At 42.9% G+C, this 24,409-nt stretch overlaps 2 protein-coding genes across 3 annotated transcripts; both read right to left on the bottom strand.

Annotated features, from left to right (window-relative positions):
• Nucleotides 1–83: 83 nt before the first annotated feature.
• LOC124680975 (protein SRC2 homolog) lies at nt 84–1,104 on the bottom strand. Its single transcript, XM_047215988.1, has one exon. It carries the CDS (start codon nt 1,074–1,076, stop codon nt 117–119), a length of 960 nt encoding a protein of 319 aa, XP_047071944.1. The 5' UTR covers nt 1,077–1,104; the 3' UTR covers nt 84–116.
• A 1,671-nt stretch (nt 1,105–2,775) lies between these two features.
• LOC124662480 (puromycin-sensitive aminopeptidase) lies at nt 2,776–11,392 on the bottom strand. Of its 2 annotated transcripts, none has more exons than XM_047200404.1 (34): nt 11,294–11,392; nt 11,031–11,155; nt 10,556–10,639; nt 10,371–10,418; nt 9,985–10,125; nt 9,583–9,658; nt 9,324–9,400; nt 8,699–8,812; nt 8,535–8,609; nt 8,224–8,331; nt 7,922–8,134; nt 7,763–7,824; nt 7,629–7,656; nt 7,469–7,555; nt 7,335–7,360; nt 7,004–7,067; nt 6,844–6,924; nt 6,608–6,655; nt 6,487–6,505; nt 6,345–6,349; nt 6,219–6,230; nt 6,079–6,135; nt 5,779–5,888; nt 5,625–5,705; nt 5,270–5,453; nt 4,716–4,864; nt 4,396–4,534; nt 4,173–4,319; nt 3,880–3,961; nt 3,615–3,790; nt 3,389–3,499; nt 3,185–3,301; nt 3,020–3,091; nt 2,776–2,911 (listed from the first exon to the last, which is right to left on the bottom strand). In XM_047200404.1, the coding sequence occupies exons 2-34, from the start codon at nt 11,118–11,120 to the stop codon at nt 2,831–2,833; spliced, it is 2,964 nt and encodes a 987-aa protein (XP_047056360.1). In that variant the 5' UTR covers nt 11,121–11,155; nt 11,294–11,392; the 3' UTR covers nt 2,776–2,830. The 2 variants fall into 2 exon arrangements, with proteins under 2 accessions (XP_047056360.1, XP_047056301.1); XM_047200345.1 differs by having other exon boundaries at nt 9,324–9,403.
• Between the last annotated feature and the right edge of the window lie 13,017 nt (nt 11,393–24,409).

Raw genomic sequence — 24,409 nt, forward strand, 5'->3', positions numbered from 1 at the left:
TCAAATTCCGCTGAGAACAGAAAAGAAAACGATACTCTCGCTACTCGCTAGGAACCATCGCCCGTCGCAGTCGCCGCCCGCACACATTCTCTCGGCTCCGGTTTTCTCCGTAAGTTCTAGTAGTCGTCGTCGCCGCCGAAGTCGTCGTACCCACCGCCGGCGGCCAGGTCGGCCTCCACCTTCTCCGCCACGCCGTCCTCGATCTTGTCCTCGATGTAGCTCGCCCCGCCCGCCAGCGCCAGCCCGCCGAGCACGCCCGCGGCCGCGCCCACCGCCAGCCCGGCGCCCATCCCCATGCCCTTCTTCTTCTTGGTCGGGTCCTCCGCCGCCACCGGCGCGCCGGAACCGTACCCGCCCGATCCGTACGCAGGGGCGGGAGCAGGAGCTCCGTATGCCGGAGCAGGAGCAGGAGCTCCGTAGGCAGGAGCGGCGCCGTATGCAGCAGGGTAGCCAGCAGGCTGCGGCGGGGCGCCGTAGGCGGCCGGGTATCCGGACGGCGGCGCGGCGTACGCCGGCTGGCCGTACCCGCCGGAGCCGTACCCGCCCGAACCGTACCCAGCGGCGGCTCCGTAGGTCGGCGCGGGGGCGGCGTAGGGGTCGCGCGCTCCTGCTCCGGCGGGCTGGCCGTAGGGCGGCGGGTAGGCGGCGTCGTAGTAGCGCGCGGCCTCCCGTACGGCGACGCGGACGTCGAGGCGGCCCTGGGGCCGCCCCGAGGGCCGCTTGAGGCGGAGGGTGCGTGAGGCGCGGCCGCCGAGGCCGGCGTCGTCGAGGACGTCGCGGAGCGGGAGGCGCGCGGAGCCGACGAGCGGCTTGGTGCCCTCGGCGGCGTTGGCGTGGACGACGTCGACGTGGAGGACGGCGTCCTCGAGGCGGGAGGACGTGGGCGGGAGCGGGACGGCGACCTTCTCGTCCCACTCGGGGCTCTCGCCGTGGTCGAGGTCGACGCGGGTGGAGCACTTGGGGCCGTCGTCCACCCAGAGTACGGCGTAGGGCTTGAGGTCGCCGTTGCGCCAGTTGACGTTCTTCAGGTCCCGCGCCGAGCTCACCGTCACCTCCACCTCGTACCTCGAACCCATCCTGTCCTCGCGCCGGCGGCGGCCAAAACGAACGGTGGAAGCTCTGTGGCTGAGTGCTGACGAACGAGCTGTTGTGCTCTGCTTTGAGTGATTTGGTGACTGACGCCAAGGGCCGCGTTTAAATAGGAGCGGGGAGGCCTGTCCGATGACGCCGTTTCTGGCGGGGCCCACGCGTCGGTGCCGTCGGGACGATCGAGGAGGTTGAACGGACGGACGAGGGTGCACGGTACTCAGACGTTCTTGGCCGCTTCCGTCTTCTTCCTCGCGGTGCAGCAACTTCAACTTCAGTTTCTTCTCGTTTACTGCTTTCCATTTCCTCGTCATTTCTTAGGAGCTAAGCACCCTGCAGAATGCAGACGTTAGGTGCTGATTTTGGGTTCCTTTGTTGCGAAGGAACGGTGAGCATGGTTAATGAGGTTACTACCGAAGGGAGGACGCGTCGTCACAAATGCTGTTTGGGCTTATATGCACTTATATAAGGCATACAGCAATGAGCAATGGCATTCATTCACAATCTATCCACACTTATTAACCACGCGAATTAATGCAGAAGATTGTAGAAGATACAACATGATTCCACGAACATACCCGTCCATGTCATGCTGAATGGTTCTGGAAGCGCCGGTGGCGAACGATTAAGAATTAGGCGTGCCAATTGCGACTGCAAAGTGCGCCCTGACGCGCGAGCAGACGGTGACCAATTATCTCTCGGTCAAAGAAAACAATGACCGATGGAAGCGAACCATGACAGCGAAGTTCGTAGCACTTGGCCACTGGGTCTCTCCCGAGATCAGGCTTGTTCCGCCCAGTAGGCATCCACACGCCGGACGTCACCGGCGATCGCGACACCACAGGGTGGTTTGCCTCCGATATACCGCTGGCGACGGCGACCTGGATAACAGAGTGGGCTGGAAACCGTGGAGGCATATCCTCACTCCGTCCCATGATGCGGGTGTTCCAAAAGGAGGCAGCGGACCAATGCAACGCGGTCTCGACGCGGAACCGCGTCTGCACGCCACCAAAGACGCTGAAAAAGGCACAGCTTCCCGTATCAGTCAAGACCCATACCTCCAACCGAAGTGAATAGACCTAGAATTGCACATCTTCCACCGAGAAACAAAGTGCAAGAATATCTACCTATCACTCATACCACACGATAAACCGCATCTAACCAAACAATGTTCAGGTCACAGATTTGCAAAATGCATCAATCAGTCCAACAACTGGCAGAAAAAAACATGTGAGGGAGTCTTGAGCCCCTGCTGCTCCTGATACTTGTACTACGATATGCCAGAATATGCTCCCCAGAACCAGATGCTCAAGTGTTGGGCAGTTCTAGCATCTCAGTGAAGAAAACAAAAGGCGCAATAGAAACTTAACATCTACAGTAAACATCACACCGCCACCCTTACCAGCAGCAAGCAAATGCGAGCAGTCTGACGTCCACTAATGTGGAACCTTTGAAATATAACCATAAACAATAGAAGCATGGCAAGGATTGCTTTGGGTTACTCCGCATCTAAAAGATATCAATGCGGTGCTCATCGAGCACTTCAGGAAAGCTTGGTTCAATCCCACATGAAAACAGGCATGATACTAGAATCCAGATGTATTGCCACACTCTAGTGGCCTGTTTCTTTTTTTTATTCATTCATGCTGAGAAAAGTATATTCAGTTAAGTACACTTGCTAGCTCCCTGGATATGGTAAAGGGTACAACCGTCTGACATTCATATAGATTTTTCGCACATGAAACTAAGCTGCCAAACTCTTCGAAGCAATCTCGTAGACGTTTTCAGAGAGTCCATTGGCTGAGATAATCATCTCCAGCTGGGCCTGTATAAGAAAGGAGCGTGTTAGACTTAGCCCGCACCTGTATAATACCTATTCAGCAGAATAAGCAAACCGTTTTCCAAATATGGAGTTACGGGTTTTTGGAGATACCTTGGCAAGAGCTTGTCTGGTCTCATCATATCGCCTCCACCGAGAGAACGCTGATACCATGCGGGATGCAACCTTCATTGTCCAGAAAATATAATCAAAACCAGACTAAAACACTAAATTGGATGTGGGATGTTCATTTATTTTATTAAGATATACGAAACAAACCTGAGGATTTATTTTGTCGAGCTGTAAGACGACTTCACCCAAGAACTTGTAACCAGAACCATCTTTCGCATGGAAACTCACAGGTGACCCGCAAAATCCTCCAATTAAAGAGTATACCTGAACCACGAGCAAATCTTCAAGTAAGATCCTCAAATGCTACACAAGTTTGAAGGCCAAACAAGTTCAACTAGAAGGACCATGTACCTTGTTGGGATTCCGCATGTCAAAAGCAGGGTGAGACAGCAACTTTTGAACATTGGCTACATTTCCAGGAATGTCTGAGGTAGCTTGCAGAGCAAACCACTTGCTTACAACCTATTGGAACATGGACAGGTATAAGCTCACGTGTAGTAAAATTGATCTCTACTTAGGTGGCACATTAATATTGTTCTGCGAAAATTAATAATTCTACAAGCAGCAACAAACTTACCAAATAGTCATGCTGCCACTTGTTATAGAAGTCCAGAAGGGCATCATCCCGAACTTGACCTGGGTTTTGAGATAGTGCTGCTAAGGCAGCAAACTGATCGGTCATGTTAGTAGCAGAGTTGTATTCATTCAGTGCAAGTTCAGTGACATCTGGCTCGTTCAGGGATACAAGATAAGCTGCAAAAATCACCCGAGAATATATTAAGATACATTACCTGAAACATAATTCACATGTCAGAGCACAATTTTGAAACATCAAAACATACCGAGACATGTATTTTTCAATGCACGGCGAGCCACATTATCATGGTTAAATGTGTAAGCTTCAGAACTTCTGTTGCTTGATACCTAAGATGAACAAAAAACAGTTAAGTGTCACAGCATACTGGTAAGACAAGACAAAAGCCAGCCCAACAATACTTATTTTGGGGCATTGTACAAAACCTGTTCGGCCAGTGTTTGTTATCAAAATGCCCAAATAAGTACCCCCAATAGTGGTTAAAATAGAGCACTGCCACAATTTTCAGAACAACTGTAGTGGTTGCCTGATGTCACTTACAGCTGCAAGAAGATCATCTTTGAGTTGACTGGCGAGTTCCTTCTTAATAAAAGTGCGAACAGCATGAACTGCATCCGGATCTGCAACTGGCATCATGTCCATAATCTCCCCTTGACCAGGCAGAGTTATTGCTTTTGCAATAAATTCCTGTAGCAGCCCAAATTAGCCCTTTTAAATTGAATTTTGCTGTCATAAATCACAACTGAATCAGACGAAGAATTACTTTATCCAAGACTGTGCTGCGCAGGATTGCTCGAAGTCCATCAACAAATTTTGGATTAAGAGCCAGTGTTTTCTGTTGCTGGAAGTCAGCAACAAGACTGAGCATCAATTTGCGTGCTAATACTTGACCTGCTTCCCATCTAAGGAATAAAATAATAGTTATATTCAACTCTACACTAAAAGGCACATACTCCCTCCGGTTCATATTAATTGACTCTAATATGGATGTATCTAGACACATTTTAGTTCTAGATGCATTCATATTGAAGTCAATTAATATGAATCGGATGGAGTATTTTTAACGGGCAAATGAGGATAAACCTGTTAAATTCATCTGAATCATTGGCAAGTAAGAAATATAAGTCACTCTCAGTCAGATCAGAATCAAGACGGATGGGAGCACTGTAGCCCCTCAACAAGGAAGGAACTGGTCTCTCAGATACATTGTTAAATATAAACTCTTCCTCCTTCTGAAAGATCAAAACATGTCTCATTCAGCAACTGAAGAAGATCAGACAAGAATGTGAAGAAGTAGTTGACTATCTACTGCAAATACGAAATCAAAGGCTGATAAGCTGAACAATAGTAAATTACTTTGTTAGAGTTCAAAGCTGAGTTCCTATAACTATTGAAGTCCAGAAAAATGAGCTTTCAATGTAAAGCCCTTAGAAGAAAATGCTAGACTGTGCCACAAGGTAATGTAGCACAGACTATCAACGAAGAAGGCAGAGCAGCAGAGCTAAATTGGACATCATATAGATGGTAGTTAAATGCACACCTTCTAGATGGTACAGTTAAATGCACAAACAAGCTTATAGCCCTGCCACTGGTATTCAAGATGATCTTTTGCAGGAAGACAATAATGATGATGTTACCTTATTAAATTGGAGAACTGTGGTGAAAATCGGCTGACCATCATTAGAGAGTGTTTGGAGCATTCCATCACTGTAAATGGTAGTCAGGGGCATATCTTTTCCAGTAGAATCAACAAGTCCAACGGCAACAGGTATGAACATTGGCTCCTTCAACGGTTGGCCAGGAGTAGGTGGTACTTCTTGACTAAGAGATTAAAAAAAAGGTGGATGAACTTAGTACCCCTTTCAGAAATTAGCAACAAAAAGGCAACTACCAGTATGCACAAAATTGCTATAAAATGGAAGAATAATATCAGCCCAGAATATTTATTAGGCTTTGTAAATGTAAATCAAAACTGGAGAATGCGAAGCTTACCTAAATTTTAAAGAAAATGTCTTGGAGCTTTCATTGTATGATGAAGATACCTTAACAGTAGGTGTACCTGCTTGAGAGTACCTATTGGATGGTTCCTTCAAAATCAGATTGTGCTTTCAACAGGTAAAATAATTGAATGGTAGACGTCTATTACCATTGTAAAAAGTTTGGGAGTTGTGTATTATTAGCATCACACATCGCTGCGTAGAAGTCTTCACAAGTCACAGCTTGCCCATCATGCCTCTGAAAGTATAGATCCATGCCCTACAGTAGATGTAAATAAACCAAATGAATATATAACCATATTTGACAGTTAAAGAAAAGAGAAATATCAATACATGCAATGTGTAGCAGATTCACTAATTAAGCATCCCAATGCAATATCACATTTAAGAAACTGTTTTGTAACAAAATAAGACATTATGAAAACACAGCTTCCACATGTGACCTTTACCTTTCGAAACCCTGTAGCTCCAAACATTGTCTTGTACATCCTGACAACTTCGGCACCCTACAACAAGTGCAGATCCATAGGTTTCAGCCTACAGTTATTCTCTTTAAGGCACAGGAAATGACAAATAAAAAAAGACGAACCTTTTCATAAACCTGTAAGGAGATACCATAACCATTGGATGAAGAGGCAAAAAGCAGCAAAAGAAAACGTCAGAAATAGAATTGCAAAGTTTAGCTAATACAAAACATAACAAGGAAAACACATACCGTTACTGCCCAGGTCGCCCACATCCAAAGTCACCAAATTAAGAAGATCAGTCAGAAAAGATTTCAGGGGATTGGAAGTATTTAGTTAACATTGTGGTACCCCTCATTATGTGCATAATAATTCATAGGCAAAGCAACTCACCGGTATAGAAGTTGTCCATCTGCCAATCAAATACAAAGAATTATTATACACAAGATATTTACTGTACTTGTGCATTAAATGATAATTAAAATCAAACAGCTGAGACCTAAAGTATGATCACCTTGATATACGAATGGGGGCGAATAGGATGTGCCATAGGCCCAGCATCCTGGATATCAAGGGAAAATAATGATTAAAAACAAAAGAAACCATGTGGCTGCCAGTTCATTGCAGCATCTGCATCAGACTAAATAGAACGGAGTATGCAGCATCTACATCAGACTAAATAGAACGGAGTATGCAGCATCTGCATCAGACTAAATAGAATGGAGTGACACAGATTGCAATGTAGAGAACCTGGGGGAATTGATAGGATCTAAGTTTAGAGACATCAGCTATGCGCTTCACTGTGCGACAGCCAAGATCTGATGAGAATTCCTGCACAAACAACTTAATTAGTCAAGAAAAAACGAAACCAAATCTAAAGAAGATAATATATGGTCTACTGCATGAGTACCTGATCCCTGAAGACAGTTAATCCTTCTTTCAGTGTTAGCTGGAACCAATCACGACATGTCACTCTGCAAATAGATAGGCACACAAGGATTATTCACATTCTAGACTACTCATGCATGTGATGTCATCAGGAAAAACATTAGATGTATGGAGATACTTTCTGTTGAGAGGTTTCAAACTTTTTCAAGCACCATGAAGTCACTTAAACTAAAGAGAAAGAGATGAAAACCCTACTAAAGATGCAATCAGCAACAGAGCAACCCGATGATGTTGTTTTGAGATGACAAAATAATAAAAGATAAATCCATAAGCTGCTCGTGTTGAGATGTTACCTATTGCCAGTCCAGTTGTGGAAGTACTGCAAAAATAATCAGAGTCAATATCAAATGCACAACTAAATTCAGTATATCATAAATGCGTCATCATATAAATACAATGAAAAACTGAGAACTTCTACGGCATATACCTCATGTCCAATGACACCCAAAATTGCAGCATAATCACCATCAGTCGCAGCTTCTGGAGATGCTAGCACAAGTCTAGATTGGAATACCTATTAATTGATAAGCAGAGCATCAGCAAATTATTGATGCAGGAATACTTCCTAAACAGAGGCAAATTCTTACATTCAAACTCTTGTTCTCCATTGCTCCCCTGCAAATAATACAGTTATTTAATCAGTAAGAGGCAATGCCAATAGAAAGAACTGCAATACCAACTTTTTGGCAGAGTACTAATGCAAATAAGGAAACAAACTTACATATTGAAATCAGGAACAACAACAATGTTAAACAAATCAAGATCATATTCAAGACCAAACACCTGGCACAATCCAAAGGATGAATTGGATTAATAATTATGTCAATGGTTCTGATAAAGACTTGTAGAAAAAAACATAAGTAAATGAGTCTCAACCAACCTCCTCATCCCATTTCATAGCTTCTTTAAGAGAATACATAGCATGCGACGTTTTCGGCAAATCTTGACCAGGGGTCCAAATTCGAAGTGTAACTTTGCGGCCAGAACATGTAACAAATGAGTCCTCCCGGCACTCCAACTGACCAGCAACTAAGGCAAACAGGTAGCATGGTTTCTTGAACGGATCCTCCCACAATGCATAGTGTTTTCCACCCTGTAGTTAAGGAAAAAAATGCATATGGTTGAACATGACATTCCGTGATACATCACCAGCTCTAATGATTGCATTGGAAGGTAGTGTACCTCGAGATCACCCTGCTTGATAAGATTGCCGTTAGACAACAACACCGGATAGAGGGTTTTATCACCTTCAATACGACAAGTATACTTTGCCATCACGTCTGGGCGATCCTGTGATAGCATTCAACAAGTGCATATGTAAGTCATGTCTCATCACCAAACAATAGGTAAAACGTAATCTTTGATAGACAAGTAAGGTGGATTTGTTTGATGCAGCATACTAGGTACCAATATATGATATCCTACAACAGAGAATCATCGTCATGGACTCATGGTTATATATATGGGTCATAATTTCCAAAAATGCAACCTACCTGAAAGTAGGTAATTTTCCGGAACCCTTCAGCTTCACATTGGGTGCAAAAATTACCAGTCGATCTGTACAGCCCCTGTAAACTTACAGCAAATCAGAACAGAGCACGGGACATTTTAATTCAAAGATCTAGTACAGTTTGTGCCCCTCTTGAGTAGTGCGTACCTCCAAAGAAGTGTTGAGCTGAGGATAGATCTCCGTAACAATTTCCAAAGTGAATACACCAGCAGGAGGTGTCAAAATTGTCAGATGGCGTGGATCAACTGTATACTCATCACTCTAGTGTTCAGTAGAGATATGCAAGTCCGAATATTAGTATACTTGCATAGCACCCAAAAGATTTTTTCAATGGAAAAAAATGCTTATGAACGACAGCTGCCGTACAATAATTAGGCACACAGAGTGGCACAAAATAACAGATAGCTATCACTGTACTTATGGGATCTAGTGTGATGAAATACTTAGCCTGAAGCATGCAGTAAGAATGTCAAACACCACTTCTTATACGCTTGACCACTAGTATTAGTATATAGCAACTAAAATATGCGCTTCCTTTTCTGTCTGTCATGTACATGCATGTACTTTATCCAACTTCTAATATTCCAAATAAGAACTTCGGGAGTATTGTGTGTAACCTATTATTAGCTTTAACCCTGTTCTTTCATTCTAGAATTACCTTGTGTTATTCCCATTGTATTTCTCAAAATCATGAACATATGAGTACCATGTGAGTGCATGCACACACAAAAGTAGGTGCTATATGAAAGAAGTAGATCACACGAAGTATCACCTTCAGCTCTGTGCCATTGACTTTGACTGATAACAGCTTTAGATCACGTCCGTGAAGAGCTAGTGGAGATGTATTGCCTACTATAAAAACAAATATTACAACAGTATGTGAATAAATCCAGATCCTAATGTTGAACATTTCAAACTCGGAAAATTAATTGACAGGCAAACAAATATACAGGAGGCCTGAAGACATCTAACTAGAAACCAAATTGTACTATTGAAAGTTTCAAAGTCAAGTATAGATGATAAATCTTCACCTTCATTGCCCGGAGATACACCTATTTTTGATGTAACTATGGTCTTTTCATCACCAAGTTGAAATTCCAAATCCACCTGCAGAATTTTGTATATGGTAAAAAATATAAAAATATTGTACAATTAGCAAATAGCAAAGACACATTGCCAATTTACAAGGAACTATATCTCAGACTTGTATTTTTGTTGATCATACAGCAGCCAGCACATGAGCACTGTTGTTGCTACTGTGGATTCTTAAACAAGGATGTACATGCTAGCATGTCTCCTTTGACCTTTCTATTAAAATACGAGAATCGCTAATCACATGTCCACAACCAGCCATATGCCACAGCAGTTAGAAATTTTCCAGAAATGGAAATGCATATACTGATTCTAAAATTGAAAAGGGAAAGACGAGTTACCGTATCAAACAAGTAATCAGGTTTTTTGTAATCTTTCAAGAATATCTCCTTTGGAAGATCCATCTCTGGTTCTTCAGTAGCAGCAGGAGGCGGCTCTGTTGCAACCGAACAAGATGTCCTCTTGCTGACAAACTTTGAGCTCTGAAATACGGAAGAAAATAATAAGGGGAATGCAGCACGGAAGAGCCAAATAAGTACATTGCATGCCACGAGCAAAAATATGCTATTTTAACGCACTTGTTATAAATGCAGATTAGTTCACTTGAGGATTTGATTTTAGTTACACAATGCAAGAAGTTATTACCAACCCAGTTAAATCAACTTTGAGGAGACAAATATGTACTTTTCTTAACAAAGATTAGTAACGTATGGAAGAAGATACTAACATGTAACGACAAAGAAGGTTTCGGTATTGTTCTTGTCCAATGCGAACCCTGCGATAACAGAAACAGAAATCTATAAGCGACAAAACGTAACGACATGCAACAGAGCTAAAATTAAAAGGGGGTAGCGCCTCGCAATAAATATATACGATTATCACACAGCAACAAGATTACAAGAAGGACCCCACCTCCTTCGCTAGATTAGCGCGGCAGCTAGAGTAATTATTCCCTGCAGAACTCCTCTTTGATGAGGGTGGTGGCAATCTTTGATACTGAGAGAAAAAAAAAAGAGTGGATAGATAGTCAAGAGAAGCCCAGTAGTTCACTAACTGCAAAATGCTAGATAACGACCCCACACACACAAATGCCAGCCATGCCAATCTAGTGCAAGTCTATGTCAGATGCATCCACATATAAACCTGAATATTACTAGAAATAGAGTAGTGCATGAATGAAGAAACCCAACCAATTCAAGAAAACCAGCAATCTGCTAACTTCTACACTGAAAAATAGCTTACTACCCCATAGCAATTCCATCATATAGGTGACTTCATCTAACCACTATATGATGCAAAGTAGCTAGAATCTGCAGGAGGGGGAGGAGGAGGAGGAGAACATTGGATGGGAAGGAAGGAGTAGTTGAGTGAGGGAGAGCGGAATCACATGGAGGGGGGAGAGCATGCCCAGAAACCCAGCCTTAACCAAACCGCAGCCCTGGCACGCCGCGGCGGGGCTAATGAGACGACGAGCCATCCCGAATCACAACGCAATCGAGTTCGGCCTTAACCCTATTATAGGAAACCCTATCATCACATCAACAGAGATAAAAGACGGATCTAGATGGCGTGCCGGGCGGGCGGGCGGGCGCGCGCCCGGTATTTTTGGAAGTTAGTTCGAGATTTAGAGTGGTCGTCGGAAGCTCGTACCTAGGAAACCAGTGCCGAAGATCGGGAGCGGCGTCGTAGGTGGCAAGGGGGCGGGAACGGCGATGGCGACGACCGTGGCGCGGCGCGAGAGGCGTCGGCGGCGACGCTGAGCTGCGGCACAAGGTCGATTAGGATCAGACGCCGCGGGTGGAGAGATAGGTTGATGGAAGCTGCGCGTCGATGGGATCGGCGGGAGGGTGGAGAAGCGATCCGTACCTCGCGATCGGGCGGCGGGCGGCGGCCGGCGGGGTGGTGTTCGTCGGAGCCGGAGACGGAGTGAGCAAGTAACAGAGGGATATGGGTGGTGGGGATAAGTAGAGGAGAGAGAGATGGCGCATTGAGCAGTTCGAGGGTAAGTCCCGATGACATGTGGGGCCAGAAGATAAACTTTGGGCCAATGGAGCACTATATCTTTCTAACAATGTGATGAACTTTGGGCCCATCTGGCTGCGAGTTTCCTCCCTGAAACTCTTTTCGAGCAAGTTTGTGGTCCCTAAAAATATCTCTCCTTGTCTCTCTTTTTTTGTTGTCTTGGAGTTTCCAACCACAAATAAAATCAGGAAAAAGATTGATAGGAAACGTGTGAGTATGATTTCCCATCCAAAAGTTGATATTGACTTGTCTCCAATGTCAAAATCTGATTGGTGATTTCTTCCATTGTTTTTTTTTTTTGCGAAAAGGATCCTATCACTAAAAAACATCGAACAATACAAATCATCTCAACAAAAACGAAAATTACAACGAAATCCTTGAGATGCCCTTCGTCTTCAACCTTCAGATTGTGTCGATGGCGCGCCACCGATGTCGCTCCTTCCTGAGCCGGCCTGACGTTGTTTGTTCTCGACGGGAAGTCATCGAAGGGGTCAAGGAGTTCTTCTTCTTCGTCCCGGAGACGAAGAAGAAGGAATAACCATCGATGAAACTCCTTGACGATCCGGAGATCCCCATAGCCATAAGAAATCCTTGAGAGCTACACCACTCCCACTAGTTTCTCGGTGTCGCTGTCGAGATGGGGTTGAAGCCATGAATACTTTATTGAAGAAGATCTGCCGCCACCACCTAAGCGTCGCTACACCAAACTTTAACCCTACAACCAGGAGAAACGAAGCCCCTCCCACCGACGGGCCGAGATCAACCCCGACTCCATGGCCCGAAGGCCACCAAAACGAGGCATATCAGCGGCAATGCCGAGAGGAAGTGAGGGAAACCTAATCTTCGGTTGTGTGCATCTCTCGAGGCGAAGGGGTACCGACGTGCTGGGCATTTCTTTCACACTTAAGCGTCTAGTCAAGCTAGGTATGTTTCAATGAAAATTTTATATTCTCGCCATAGGGAAACAACATGTTTCTGTTGCGGTAAAGAGAAATAGTGCGTTAGCTAGGAACGGTTAATAGGTGACATCGTGCCCATGGATAGAGTTGCCCGAAACTCTTTATCATGGTTAATATGCAGTAATATCTTGTTTATTATCACATGTTCACTAATGATAGACATGTCAAATATATGCATCTAACTTTGAAGATCAGCGATTGCAGCAAGGTGTGGATCAGATAAAATACTAGTGGATACTTTTTTGAGAAGTTAAATAAGTAAGATCTCTCATCACATAAGGTAAACATCTTGTTGCACGTAGACCCATAAACTCGAAGCTGGTCTAGAGAACAAGGTCGATGTCGCATGCTACCAATAGGTAGTGTGCACCGCTCTGCAGCTCATTGAGACGTAGACCTACTAACTGATGTCTACGGGTGCTTCTATTCTTGTAGACAGTGTTGGGCCTCCAAGAGCATAGGTTTGTAGAACAGCAGCAAGTTTCCCTTAAGTGGATCACCCAAGGTTTATCGAACTCAGGGAGGAAGAGGTCAAAGATATCCCTCTCAAGCAACCACCGCAATCACGATACAAGGAGTCTCTTGTGTCCCCAACACACCTAATACACTTGTCGGATGTATAGGTGCACTAGTTCGGCGAAGAGATAGTGAAATACAAGTAGTATGGATGTATATGAGTGGTAATAGCAATCTGAATAAAATATGGCAGCGAGTAAACATGCAACAGAACAGTAAATAAACGGAGATTCGATGTTTGGAAACAAGGCCTAGGGATCATACTTTCACTAGTGGACACTTTCAACATTGATCGCATAATAAATAAATCTTTCTCTTATGTGCTACATACACTCTTTTGTTGGATGATGAACACATTGCGTAGGATTACACGAACCTTCAATGCCGGAGTTAACAAGCTCCACAATTCAATGTTCATATTTAAATAACCTTAGAGCATAATAGATCATTGCAAAATAAACCAAGAACTAACATAGTGCACACACCGTCCACATTACACTATGAAGGAGGAATAGATCACATCAATACTATCATAATGATAATTAACTCCACAATCTACAAGAGATCATGATCATAGCCTACGACAAGAACCACACGGTGCACACACTAGTCACCTTTACACCACGCGGGAGGAATAGACTACTTTAATAACATCACATGAGTAGCACATAAACTAGCGAGCGATACAAAGCTCATCATATCTCCATCATGCAAAGCAATTCACGAGATCATTGTATTGGAGTACAGAGAGAGATTAACCACATAGCTACGGTAGAGCCCTCAGCCCCAGGGATGAATTACTCCCTCCTCATCATGGAGGCAGCGATGGCGGTGAAGATGGCGGTGGAGACGGCGGTGGAGATGGCTCCGGGGGCAATTCCCCGTCCCGGCAGGGTGCCGGAACAGAGACTTCTGTCCCCCGAATTGGAGTTTCGCGATGTGGCGGCGCCCCTGGAGTCTTTCTAGAGTTTCGTCAAGAGGTATCGCGTTTTTAGGTCGAAAGGGGTTATATAGGCGAAGAGGTGGCGCAGGAGGGCTGACAGGGTGGCCCCACCCTAGGCCGGCGCGGCCAGAGGCCAGCCCGTGCGGCCCTATGGTGTGGGGGCCCCCTGGCCCCTCTCCGACTCTTCTTCGGTGTTCGGAGCCTTCCGGGAAAAATAGGAGGTTTGGCGTTGATTTCGTCCAATTCCGAGAATATTGCCCGAACAGACCTTTCCGGAACCAAAAACAGCAGAAAACGACAAGCTGGCCTTTCGGCATCTCGTCAATAGGTTAGTTCCGGAAAACGCATAATAATGACATAAAGTGTGAACAAAACATGTCGGTATTGTCATAAAACAAACATGGAACATCGAAATTATAGATACGTTGGAGACGTATCGAGCATCCCCAAGCTTAGTTCCTACTCGTCCTCGAGTAGGTAAACGATAAAAGATAATTTACGAGGTGACATGCTACCAACATAATCTTAATCATACTATTGTAAAGCATATGAGATGAATGCAGCGATTCAAAACAATGTTAATGCAGTGAGTAAACAATTGAATCATATAGCAAAGACTTTTCATGAATAGTACTTTCAAGACAAGCATCAATAAGTCTTGCATAAGAGTTACTCATAAAGCAATAAATTCAAAGTAAAGACATTGAAGAAACACAATGGAAGATTAAGTTTCAGCAGTTGCTTTCAACTTGTAACATGTATATCTCATGGATAGTTGTCAATGCAAAGCAATATAACAAGTATAATATGCAAGTATGTAAGAATCAATGCACAGTTAATCACAAGTGTTTGCTTCTAAGATAGAGAGAAATGGGTAAACTGACTCAACATAAAAGTAAAAGAATGTCCCTTCGCAGAGGGAAGCATTGATTGCTATATTTGTGCTAGAGCTTTGGTTTTGAAAGCAAGAAAACAATTTTGTCAACGGTAGTAATAAAGCATATGAGTTATGTAAATTATATCTTACAAGTTGCAAGCCTCATGCATAGTATACTAATAGTGCCCGCACCTTGTCCTAATTAGCTTGGACTACCGGATCATCGCAATACACATGTTTTAACCAAGTGTCACAGTGGGGTACCTCCATGCCGCCTGTACAAAGGTCTAAGGAGAAAGCTCGCATTTTGGATTTCTCGCTTTTGATTATTCTCAACTTAGACATCCATACCGGGACAACATGGACAACAGATAATGGACTCCTCTTTAATGCATAAGCATGGGGCAACAATTATTATTCTCATATGAGATTAAGGATATATGTCCAAAACTGAAACTTCCACCATGAATCATGGCTTTAGTTAGCTGCCCAATGTTCTTCTCTAACAATATGCATGCTCCAACCATTAAGGTGGTAGATCTTTCTTACTTCAGACAAGACGGACATGCATAGCAACTCACATGATATTCAACAAAGAATAGTTGATGGCGTCCCCAGAAACATGGTTATCGCACAACAAGCAACTTAATAAGAGATAAAGTGCATAAGTACATATTCAATACCACAATAGTTTTTAAGCTATTTGTCCCATGAGCTATATATTGTAAAGGTAGAGGATAGAAATTTAAAGGTAGCACTTCAAGCAATTTACTTTGGAATGGCGGAGAAATACCATGTAGTAGGTAGGTATGGTGGACACAAATGGCATAATGGTTGGCTCAAGGATTTTGGATGCATGAGAAGTACTCCCTCTCGATACAAGGCTTAGGCTAGCAAGGTTGTTTGAAGCAAACACAAGCATAAACTAGTACATCAAAACTTACATAAAAGACATATTACAAGCATTATAAAACTATACATTGTCTTCCCTGTTGTTCAAACACCTCACTAGAAAATATCTAGACTCTAGAGAAACCACTCATGCAAACCAAATTTTAACAAGCTCTATGTATTTCTTCAGTAATAGGTGCAAAGTATATGATGCAAGAGCTTAAACATGAGCACAACAATTGCCAAGTATCAAGTTATTCAAGACATCATACCAGTTACTACATGTAGCATTTTCCGTTTCCAACCATATAACAATTTAACGAAGAAGATTCAACCTTCGCCATGAACATTAAAAGCTAAGAACACATGTGTTCATATGAACCAGCGGAGCGTGTCTCTCTCCCACACAAGCATTTATTCAAACAAAAACAAAAACAAAAGCACACGAGACGCTCCAAGTAAAGTACATAAGATGTGGCCGAATAAAAATATAGTTTCAAGAGAAGGAACACGATAAGTTGTCGATGAAGAAGGGGATGCCTTGGGCATCCCCAAGCTTAGATGCTTGAGTCTTCTTGAAATATGCAGGGGTGAACCACCGGGGAATCCCCAAGCTTAGAGCTTTCACTCTTCTTGATCATAGTATATCATCCTCCTCTCTTGACCCTTGAAAACTTCCTCCACACCAAACTCGAAACAACTCATTAGAGGGTTAATTAGTGCACAATCAAAAACTCACATGTTCAGAGGTGACACAATCATTCTTAACACTTCTGGACATTGCCCAAAGCTACTGGAAGTCAATGGAACAAAGAAATCCATCCCACATAGCAAAAGAAGCAATGCGAAATAAAAGGCAGAAGCTGTCAAAACAGAATAGTCCGTAAAGACAAATTTTAAAAGGGCACCAGACTTGCTCAAATGAAAATGCTCAAATTTAATGAAAGTTGCGTACATATCTGAGGATCACTCACGTAAATTGGCATAATTTTCTGAGTCACCTACAGAGAATTAGACCCAGATTCGTGACAGCGAAGAAATCTGTTTCTCCGCAGTAATCCAAATCTAGTATCAACCTTTCTATCGACGACTTTACTTGGCACAACAAAACACAAAACTAAGATAAGAAGAGGTTGCTACAGTAGTAAACAACTTCCAAGACACAAATATAAAACAAAGTACTGTAGCAAAATAACACATGGGTTATCTCCCAAGAAGTTCTTTCTTTATAGCCATTAAGATGGGCACAGCAGTTTTAATGTTGCGCTCGCAGGGAATAGTATTTGGAGCAAAAAGAGAGCATCAAGAAGCAAATCCAAAACACATTTAAGTCTAACACGCTTCCTATGAAGAGGAGTCTTGTACACAAATGAATTCATGAAGAACAAAGTGACAAGCATAAGAGGATAAAACACGAGTAACTTCAAGATTCTCAACATAAAGAGGGGAAACTTAATATTATGAAGGTGCATATAACCATATTTCCCTCTCTCATAATAGCTTTTAGTAGCATCATTGATGAAATCCACAATATACCCATCACTTAAAACATTCTTATCATGGTTCATATGCATAGAAGTATCATTAATTATGGCATAAGAAGAGTTCTTCTCACTAATAGTAATTGGAGCAAGATTATTATCAAGAATTTGAACATGGTAAACAAGTTGCATACTAAGGTAATTGTTTTTGGTAATCCAATCATAACTATGACAAGTTTCATAAGGATAATTATAACCTATATCATAGCATTCTTTATAATAATCATCAAAGGTCGGAGGCACAGTGTCATAATAAGAAATAGAATAGTTATCTTTCAGAGTTGGTTTATCTGTGTCCATACCATCATTGTTATTAGAAGGAAATGTATCAAACACATAATGATCAGTAGCAAAAGGATTTTCAAACACCTCTTCCCCAAGCTTAGAGCTTTCTATATCATTATGAGAGGAAGCATGGATAGCACTGACACTATGGCAATTATTATCATCATTTTCAGAATTAGTTTCCCAGAGATTTGTAATATCAAAAGTAGTGTGCTCATTCAAATCATGATCGCTAATGTATGTAAAGGGCATAGGAAGATCATCGTATTCAGATTCATTATCATAATAATCATTAGGACAATATACTTACGGTTACCTAGCGTTATCTCATTCACGCGGGGATACGCCGTTACCTCTTTCTTTTTATTCTCCTTCTTCTTCTTCGTTCCCTTCTTGTTCTTCTTCTTCTTCTCTTCCTTCTCCTCGTTCCCTTCTTTAGGAGGAAGAGGCTTGAAGGGTGGCTTGTCCGCATAACCTGATTTACTTTCAGAAACAATAGAAGAAACTTGGGAGGATCCCTCCTTTTCATAAATTAGTTGAAAACACACAGCGGTCCTATCATATTTTGGCAAGGTGTCATCTTCTAAAATATTTTGTATGTAAGTATTTGTATGGCTATTATCAATGCAATAAGAAAAACACCCATGAAGGACATCATCAATATCAAGATCACTCATATGTAACAAAGAGATTTTTCTCGACAATTCTTCACACCCCAAAAATAAAGTAAGTTCATCATGCTGATTAGGAGTAATTTCATCATCACAATACAAATTTGCAGCACTCATTGGGTTCAAATTATCATTGGAGGGGCATTGAAAATTAAAATGACCCACTTCATGGCAAACTTCACAAATAAAAGGATAGAGGGCACAAACTTTTTTACCAAGATCATCTAGAGCCCTAAACCACTTTCTAGTTTTTTCATTAGCATGATGGGTACAATATTCATCTTTGATTTGATTAATTCCACAAGGTCTATGTATTCCACAAAAATTAACATGCTTATAGGAAATAGCATTCTTAGGAGTTTGAGCATGCTTATTGCAATAATTAACAACAATTTCATTATTCATGCAAGCCTCTTTAAAAGGTTCATGATACTTATCAAAATTCTTTTTGGGCAATTCAAAATGAGAAGCAAAGGCTTTATAAAGATTTGCAGCAACTTGAGAGTCAAGACCATAAGTAGCACTCATATTTCGAAATTTATCGGTATCCATAAAAGCTTCAATGCATTCATAATCATAATTTATACCTGACTCTTTACCTTTGTCGTTCTCCCAATCTTCAGCATTCTCCTTAGCATTAGCAGTAATTGCATTCATACTAATAACATTGCTACTATCATGCAAATAAGGTTCCATAGGTTTTTTAATTTTCGCATCAAACAATTCTAAATTAGGAAAAAGATTAAAAAGCTCACCAAAATTTTTGTTGTTTTCCATTATGCCTAACTAGTGAAAATAAAAACAAGAAACAAAAAGATGCAATTGCAGGATCTAAAGGAAATAGCTTCGAGCACTCACACACCGGCAACAGTGCTAGGAAATAGCTTAGTAGTCGGAGGATGTGAATACCTTTTACCTTACCTCCCCGACAACGGCGTCAGAAAATAGCTTGATGTCTACGCGTGCTTCTATTCTTGTAGACGGTGTTGGGCCTCCAAGAGCGAGAGGTTTGTAGAACAAGCAGCAAGTTTCCCTTAAGTGGATCACCCAAGGTTTATCGAACTCGGGGAGGAAGAGGTCAAAGATATCCCTCTCAAGCAACCCCGCAATCACGATACAAGGAGTCTCTTGTGTCCCCAACACACCTAATACACTTGTCAGATGTATAGGTGCACTAGTTCGGCGAAGAGATAGTGAAATACAAGTAGTATGGATGTATATGAGTGGTAATAGCAATCTGAATAAAATATGGCAGCGAGTAAACAAGGCCTAGGGATCATACTTTCACTAGTGGACACTCTCAACATTGATCGCATAATAAATAAATCTTTCTCTTATGTGCTACATACACTCTTTTGTTGGATGATGAACACATTGCGTAGGATTACACGAACCCTCAATGCCGAGTTAACAAGCTCCACAATTCAATGTTCATATTTAAATAACCTTAGAGCATAATAGATCATTGCAAAATAAACCAAGAACTAACATAGTGCACACACTCGTCCACATTACACTATGAAGGAGGAATAGATCACATCAATACTATCATAATGATAATTAACTCCACAATCTACAAGAGATCATGATCATAGCCTACGACAAGAACCACACGGTGCACACACTAGTCACCTTTACACCACGCAGGAGGAATAGACTACTTTAATAACATCACATGAGTAGCACATAAACTAGCAGCGATACAAAGCTCATCATATCTCCATCATGCAAAGCAATTCACGAGATCATTGTATTGGAGTACAGAGAGAGATTAACCACATAGCTACGGTAGAGCCCTCAGCCCCAGGGATGAATTACTCCCTCCTCATCATGGAGGCGGCGATGGCGGTGAAGATGGCGGTGGAGACGGCGGTGGAGATGGCTCCGGGGCAATTCCCCGTCCGTAGCAGGTGCCGAACGGAGACTTCTGTCCCCCGAATTGGAGTTTCGCGATGTGGCGGCGCCCCTGGAGTCTTTCTGGAGTTTCGTCAAGAGGTATCGCGTTTTTAGGTCGAAAGGGGTTATATAGGCGAAGAGGCGGCGCAGGAGGGCTGACAGGGTGGCCCCACCCTAGGCCGGCGCGGCCAGAGGCCAGCCCGTGCGGCCCTATGGTGTGGGGGCCCCCTGGCCCCTCTCCGACTCTTCTTCGGTGTTCTGGAGCCTTCCGGGAAAAATAGGAGGTTTGGCGTTGATTTCGTCCAATTCCGAGAATATTGCCCGAACAGACCTTTCCGGAACCAAAAACGAGCAGAAAACAGCAATCGGCCTTTCGGCATCTCGTCAATAGGTTAGTTCCGGAAAACGCATAATAATGACATAAAGTGTGAACAAAACATGTCGGTATTGTCATAAAACAAACATGGAACATCAGAAATTATAGATACGTTGGAGACGTATCACTAACCTAGTCACATGAGAAGTTTTATATTTTTTTCACTTGTTCCACCAATAATGAAAGCAAGAAGTATCATCAATTAATCCTGGGTCTATGGTATCTTGTGATGCTAAGAGACATCAAATCATTTAGGGTTGGTTTAGTTTAAATACCTTTCTTCTATATATATGCAGATGTATATAGTTTTGGCATCACTTATTTGAAATCCTAGAGCACTCACTACCACCAATCAACACTGGGGGTGTAAACTTCTGCTATGTTAGGTTCTTGTATCCACGGCAAGTTCACACTGAAGCGGTGTGAAAAATAATAAAAAGTACAACTCCATCCCCGTCTTGATGTGTCTGGTCAACATGTCTAATAACCGAAGAGATCGAAGTGTTCAATTCTCTATAATCAACGTCTTAGCTTACATGTATGCTAGGTATAAAGAGAGATGATTACTTTGACCATAATGGTCTTCTCTTAATCCAAACAAGCTCGGTAGCCCGCTCAAATTGCGTGTCTAGAAATGAGATGATTTGAATCTAATCAGATGTATTTATGCTCTTCTTGGTACCGTTTTGCAACATTTTAAGAGATAGTAAGTGAAAATAAATAAATTTATTTATTTTACTCAATATATAGAGCTTCCCAACAATCCATACCCGTGGGTGAAATTGCAATATTTAATTAAAACTTACATAGGGATAATAATATGCATCTACAAATGCATCAAATTAACACATACTCAAAATTGCATCTCATATCTCATCAAATAATCATATGATCCACTATAGGGGAATTGCATATGGGACCATAATCATGTAGGACAGCTCATATGATTCTAAACCATGGTAGTACATAGAGATCAAGCTACTGCCATAAATCTATAGTCCATGGTAGACTACTCCATCTTCACCATGGTGGTAGTGAAGATGGTGTTGGAGGAGTTGATGGAGAAAACGGAGTTGGCTCCCCCCCCCTCTCCAATTTTCAGTGGAGGGAAAGTTTATGTCTTTGTTTCAGTGTTTTCGTTACTATGGATACCTCCTCACGAACTTGCAAAAACCATGGTATACGGATGGTTCTTCTTTGGCAATACAAAAAGTTTTTTCCCTAATTTTAGTTTCTTTTTTCCTAAAAAGTTGCAATGTTTGACGGGAAGAACCTTCCCAACAAGCACCAAAGGAGGAAGGTTCTTTTGTGGTAAAGGTAATGAACCCTTTTTACTTTTGTCAATTTTCTAATAAATTTGTTGGTTGAAACTTTTGGTGTAAAGACTTCAAATATGGTTTTTTTACATGGCAACGAGACCTTTTGTGCTCTCAACTTTCTTACGAATGTGACTACAGTTCACCTTGAATTTTACTTTATAGCATTTCTCTGGCATTTGGGGACTGATTTTAGTATTATTGTGAAGTTGATATCAAGTATACCAGTCTTCGTAACAACACAATATCTAGAGCTAATCAAGACAATGATGATGTACACAGATAAGTTATTATTGAAAGAAAAAGAGGAAAATACATGACTTAAAATGGTGTTTCTGAGCAACAACACGATGAGCTTCAACCTCAAATACAACCCTTGAGAACACATATGTAGCAACCCAGGAAAACCCCATATTAGATTTGTTTGTTATTTTCTCTTTTATGCATCCTCGCATCATGCATATATTTTCAACCTCAAACCTATTTATTTTATTAAACACTATTTTATTTCTATTATAATCCTTTCTCTTATTTCAAAATTGTACCTCTTCTTTTTCTGTTTATTTTCATTGCTAAAATCTATTTAGAAATGATTTTAAAACAAATAGCAAAAGAATAAAGAAAACTGTTTTATAAAAAAAAAGGGGAGAGAACCCCAACCGACCAGGCCCAGGAAAGGCCCAGCCGGCGGTCCCCCCTAGCCAACCGGCCACCTCTCCTTGGCCCACCTGGAGAACCTCCCAAACACTAACAGCCTCCTGGCATTTTTGCATCTCCACCCCCTCCGCCGCCGGCTTCCCCCCTTTGCAGAAAGCCCCCTCTTTCTTTTGCTTTGCTGTCCAGGTCCTTCCACCCTCACAGTCTCTCCCGCACGCGAGCCCGACCCAGTCGCTCCCCTTGCTCGACCTCGCCAGACGCCCCTCTCTCCTCGCGCCCGAGCGCCGCTCGCCGCCCCGGCCGCCGGCCTCGCTCCTCTCTGATGGCGTGTATTTCACACGTTCGTTGGGCAACCCCAAGAGGAAGGTATGATGAGCACAGCAGCAAGTTTTCCCTCAGAAAGAAACCAAGGTTTATCGAACCATGAGGAGCCAAGAAGCACGTTGAAGGTTGATGGCGGCGGGATGTAGTGCGGCGCAACACCAGAGATTCCGGCGCCAACGTGGAACCTGCACAACACAACCAAAGTACTTTGCCCCAACGAAACAGATGAGGTTGTCAATCTCACCGGCTTGCCGTAACAAAGGATTAACCGTATTGTGTGGAAGATGATTGTTTGCGAGAGAAAACGAGTAAAAACAAGTATTGCGAGTAGATTGTATTTCAGTAAAGAGAATTGGACCGGGGTCCACAGTTCACTAGAGGTGTCTCTCCCATAAGACGAACGAGCATGTTGGGTGAACAAATTACGGTTGGGCAATTGACAAATAAAGAGAGCATGACAATGCACATACATATCATGATGAGTATAGTGAGATTTAATTGGGCATTACGACAAAGTACATAGACCGCCATCCAACCGCATCTATGCCTAAAAAGTCCACCTTCGAAGTTATCATCCGAACCCCTCCAGTATTAAGTTGCAAGCAACGAGACAATTGCATTAAGTATGGTGCGTAATGTAATCAACAACTACATCCTTAGACATAGCATCAATGTTTTATCCCTAGTGGCAACGAGCACAACACAACCTTAGAACTTTCGTCCATTGTCCCGGTGTCAATGCGGGCATGAACCCACTATCGAGCATAAGTACTCCCTCTTGGAGTTAAAAGTAAAAACTTGGCCGAGCCTCTACTAGAAACGGAGAGCATGCAAGATCATAAACAACACATAAGCATAACTTTGATAATCAACATAACAAGTATTCTCTATTCATCGGATCCCAACAAACGCAACATATAGAATTACATATAGATGATCTTGATCATGATAGGCAGCTCACAAGATCCGACAATGATAGCACAATGGGGAGAAGACAACCATCTAGCTACCGCTATGGACCCATAGTCCAGGGGTAGACTACTCACTCATCACTCCGGAGGCGACCATGGCGGTGTAGAGTCCTCCGGGAGATGATTCCCCTCTCCGGCGAGGGTGCCGGAGGCGATCTCCGGGATCCCCCGAGATGGGATCGGCGGCGACGGCGTCTCAGTAATGTTTTCCGTATCGTGGCTCTCGGTACTGGAAGTTTCGTCACGGAGGCTTTAAGTAGGCGGAAGGGCAAGTCGAGAGGGGGCACAGGGGCCCCAGATGACGGGCGGCGCGGCCAAGGGGGGCCGCGCCGCCCTAGGGTTTGGCTCCCCGTGGCCCCACTTCCTTTCGTCTTCGGACTTCGGAAGCTTCGTGAGAAAATAGGCCTCCGGGCTTTTATTTCGTCCAATTCCGAGAATATTTCTTTACTAGGATTTCTGAAACCAAAAACAGCGAGAAAACGACAGAACTGCCACTTCGGCATCTTGTTAATAGGTTAGTT

The sequence above is a fragment of the Lolium rigidum genome, chromosome 1 (genome assembly GCF_022539505.1).
Source record: "Lolium rigidum isolate FL_2022 chromosome 1, APGP_CSIRO_Lrig_0.1, whole genome shotgun sequence".
NCBI classification, from domain to species: domain Eukaryota; kingdom Viridiplantae; phylum Streptophyta; class Magnoliopsida; order Poales; family Poaceae; genus Lolium; species Lolium rigidum.

What these genes read in the sequence shown, in the direction of transcription:
- LOC124662480 (XM_047200345.1), bottom strand. Translation starts at nt 11,120, where the DNA reads ATGGCTCGTCGTCTCATTAGCCCCGCCGCGGCGTGCCAGGGCTGCGGT. An exon ending in GTTGTTCCTGATTTCAATAT is followed by an intron (nt 7,657 to 7,762) that starts GTAAGTTTGTTT and finishes TATTATTTGCAG; the next exon opens with GGGAGCAATGGAGAACAAGA. An exon ending in CTCCCAAACTTTTTACAATG is followed by an intron (nt 5,706 to 5,778) that starts GTAATAGACGTC and finishes ACCATCCAATAG; the next exon opens with GTACTCTCAAGCAGGTACAC.
- LOC124680975 (XM_047215988.1), bottom strand. Translation starts at nt 1,076, where the DNA reads ATGGGTTCGAGGTACGAGGTGGAGGTGACGGTGAGCTCGGCGCGGGAC.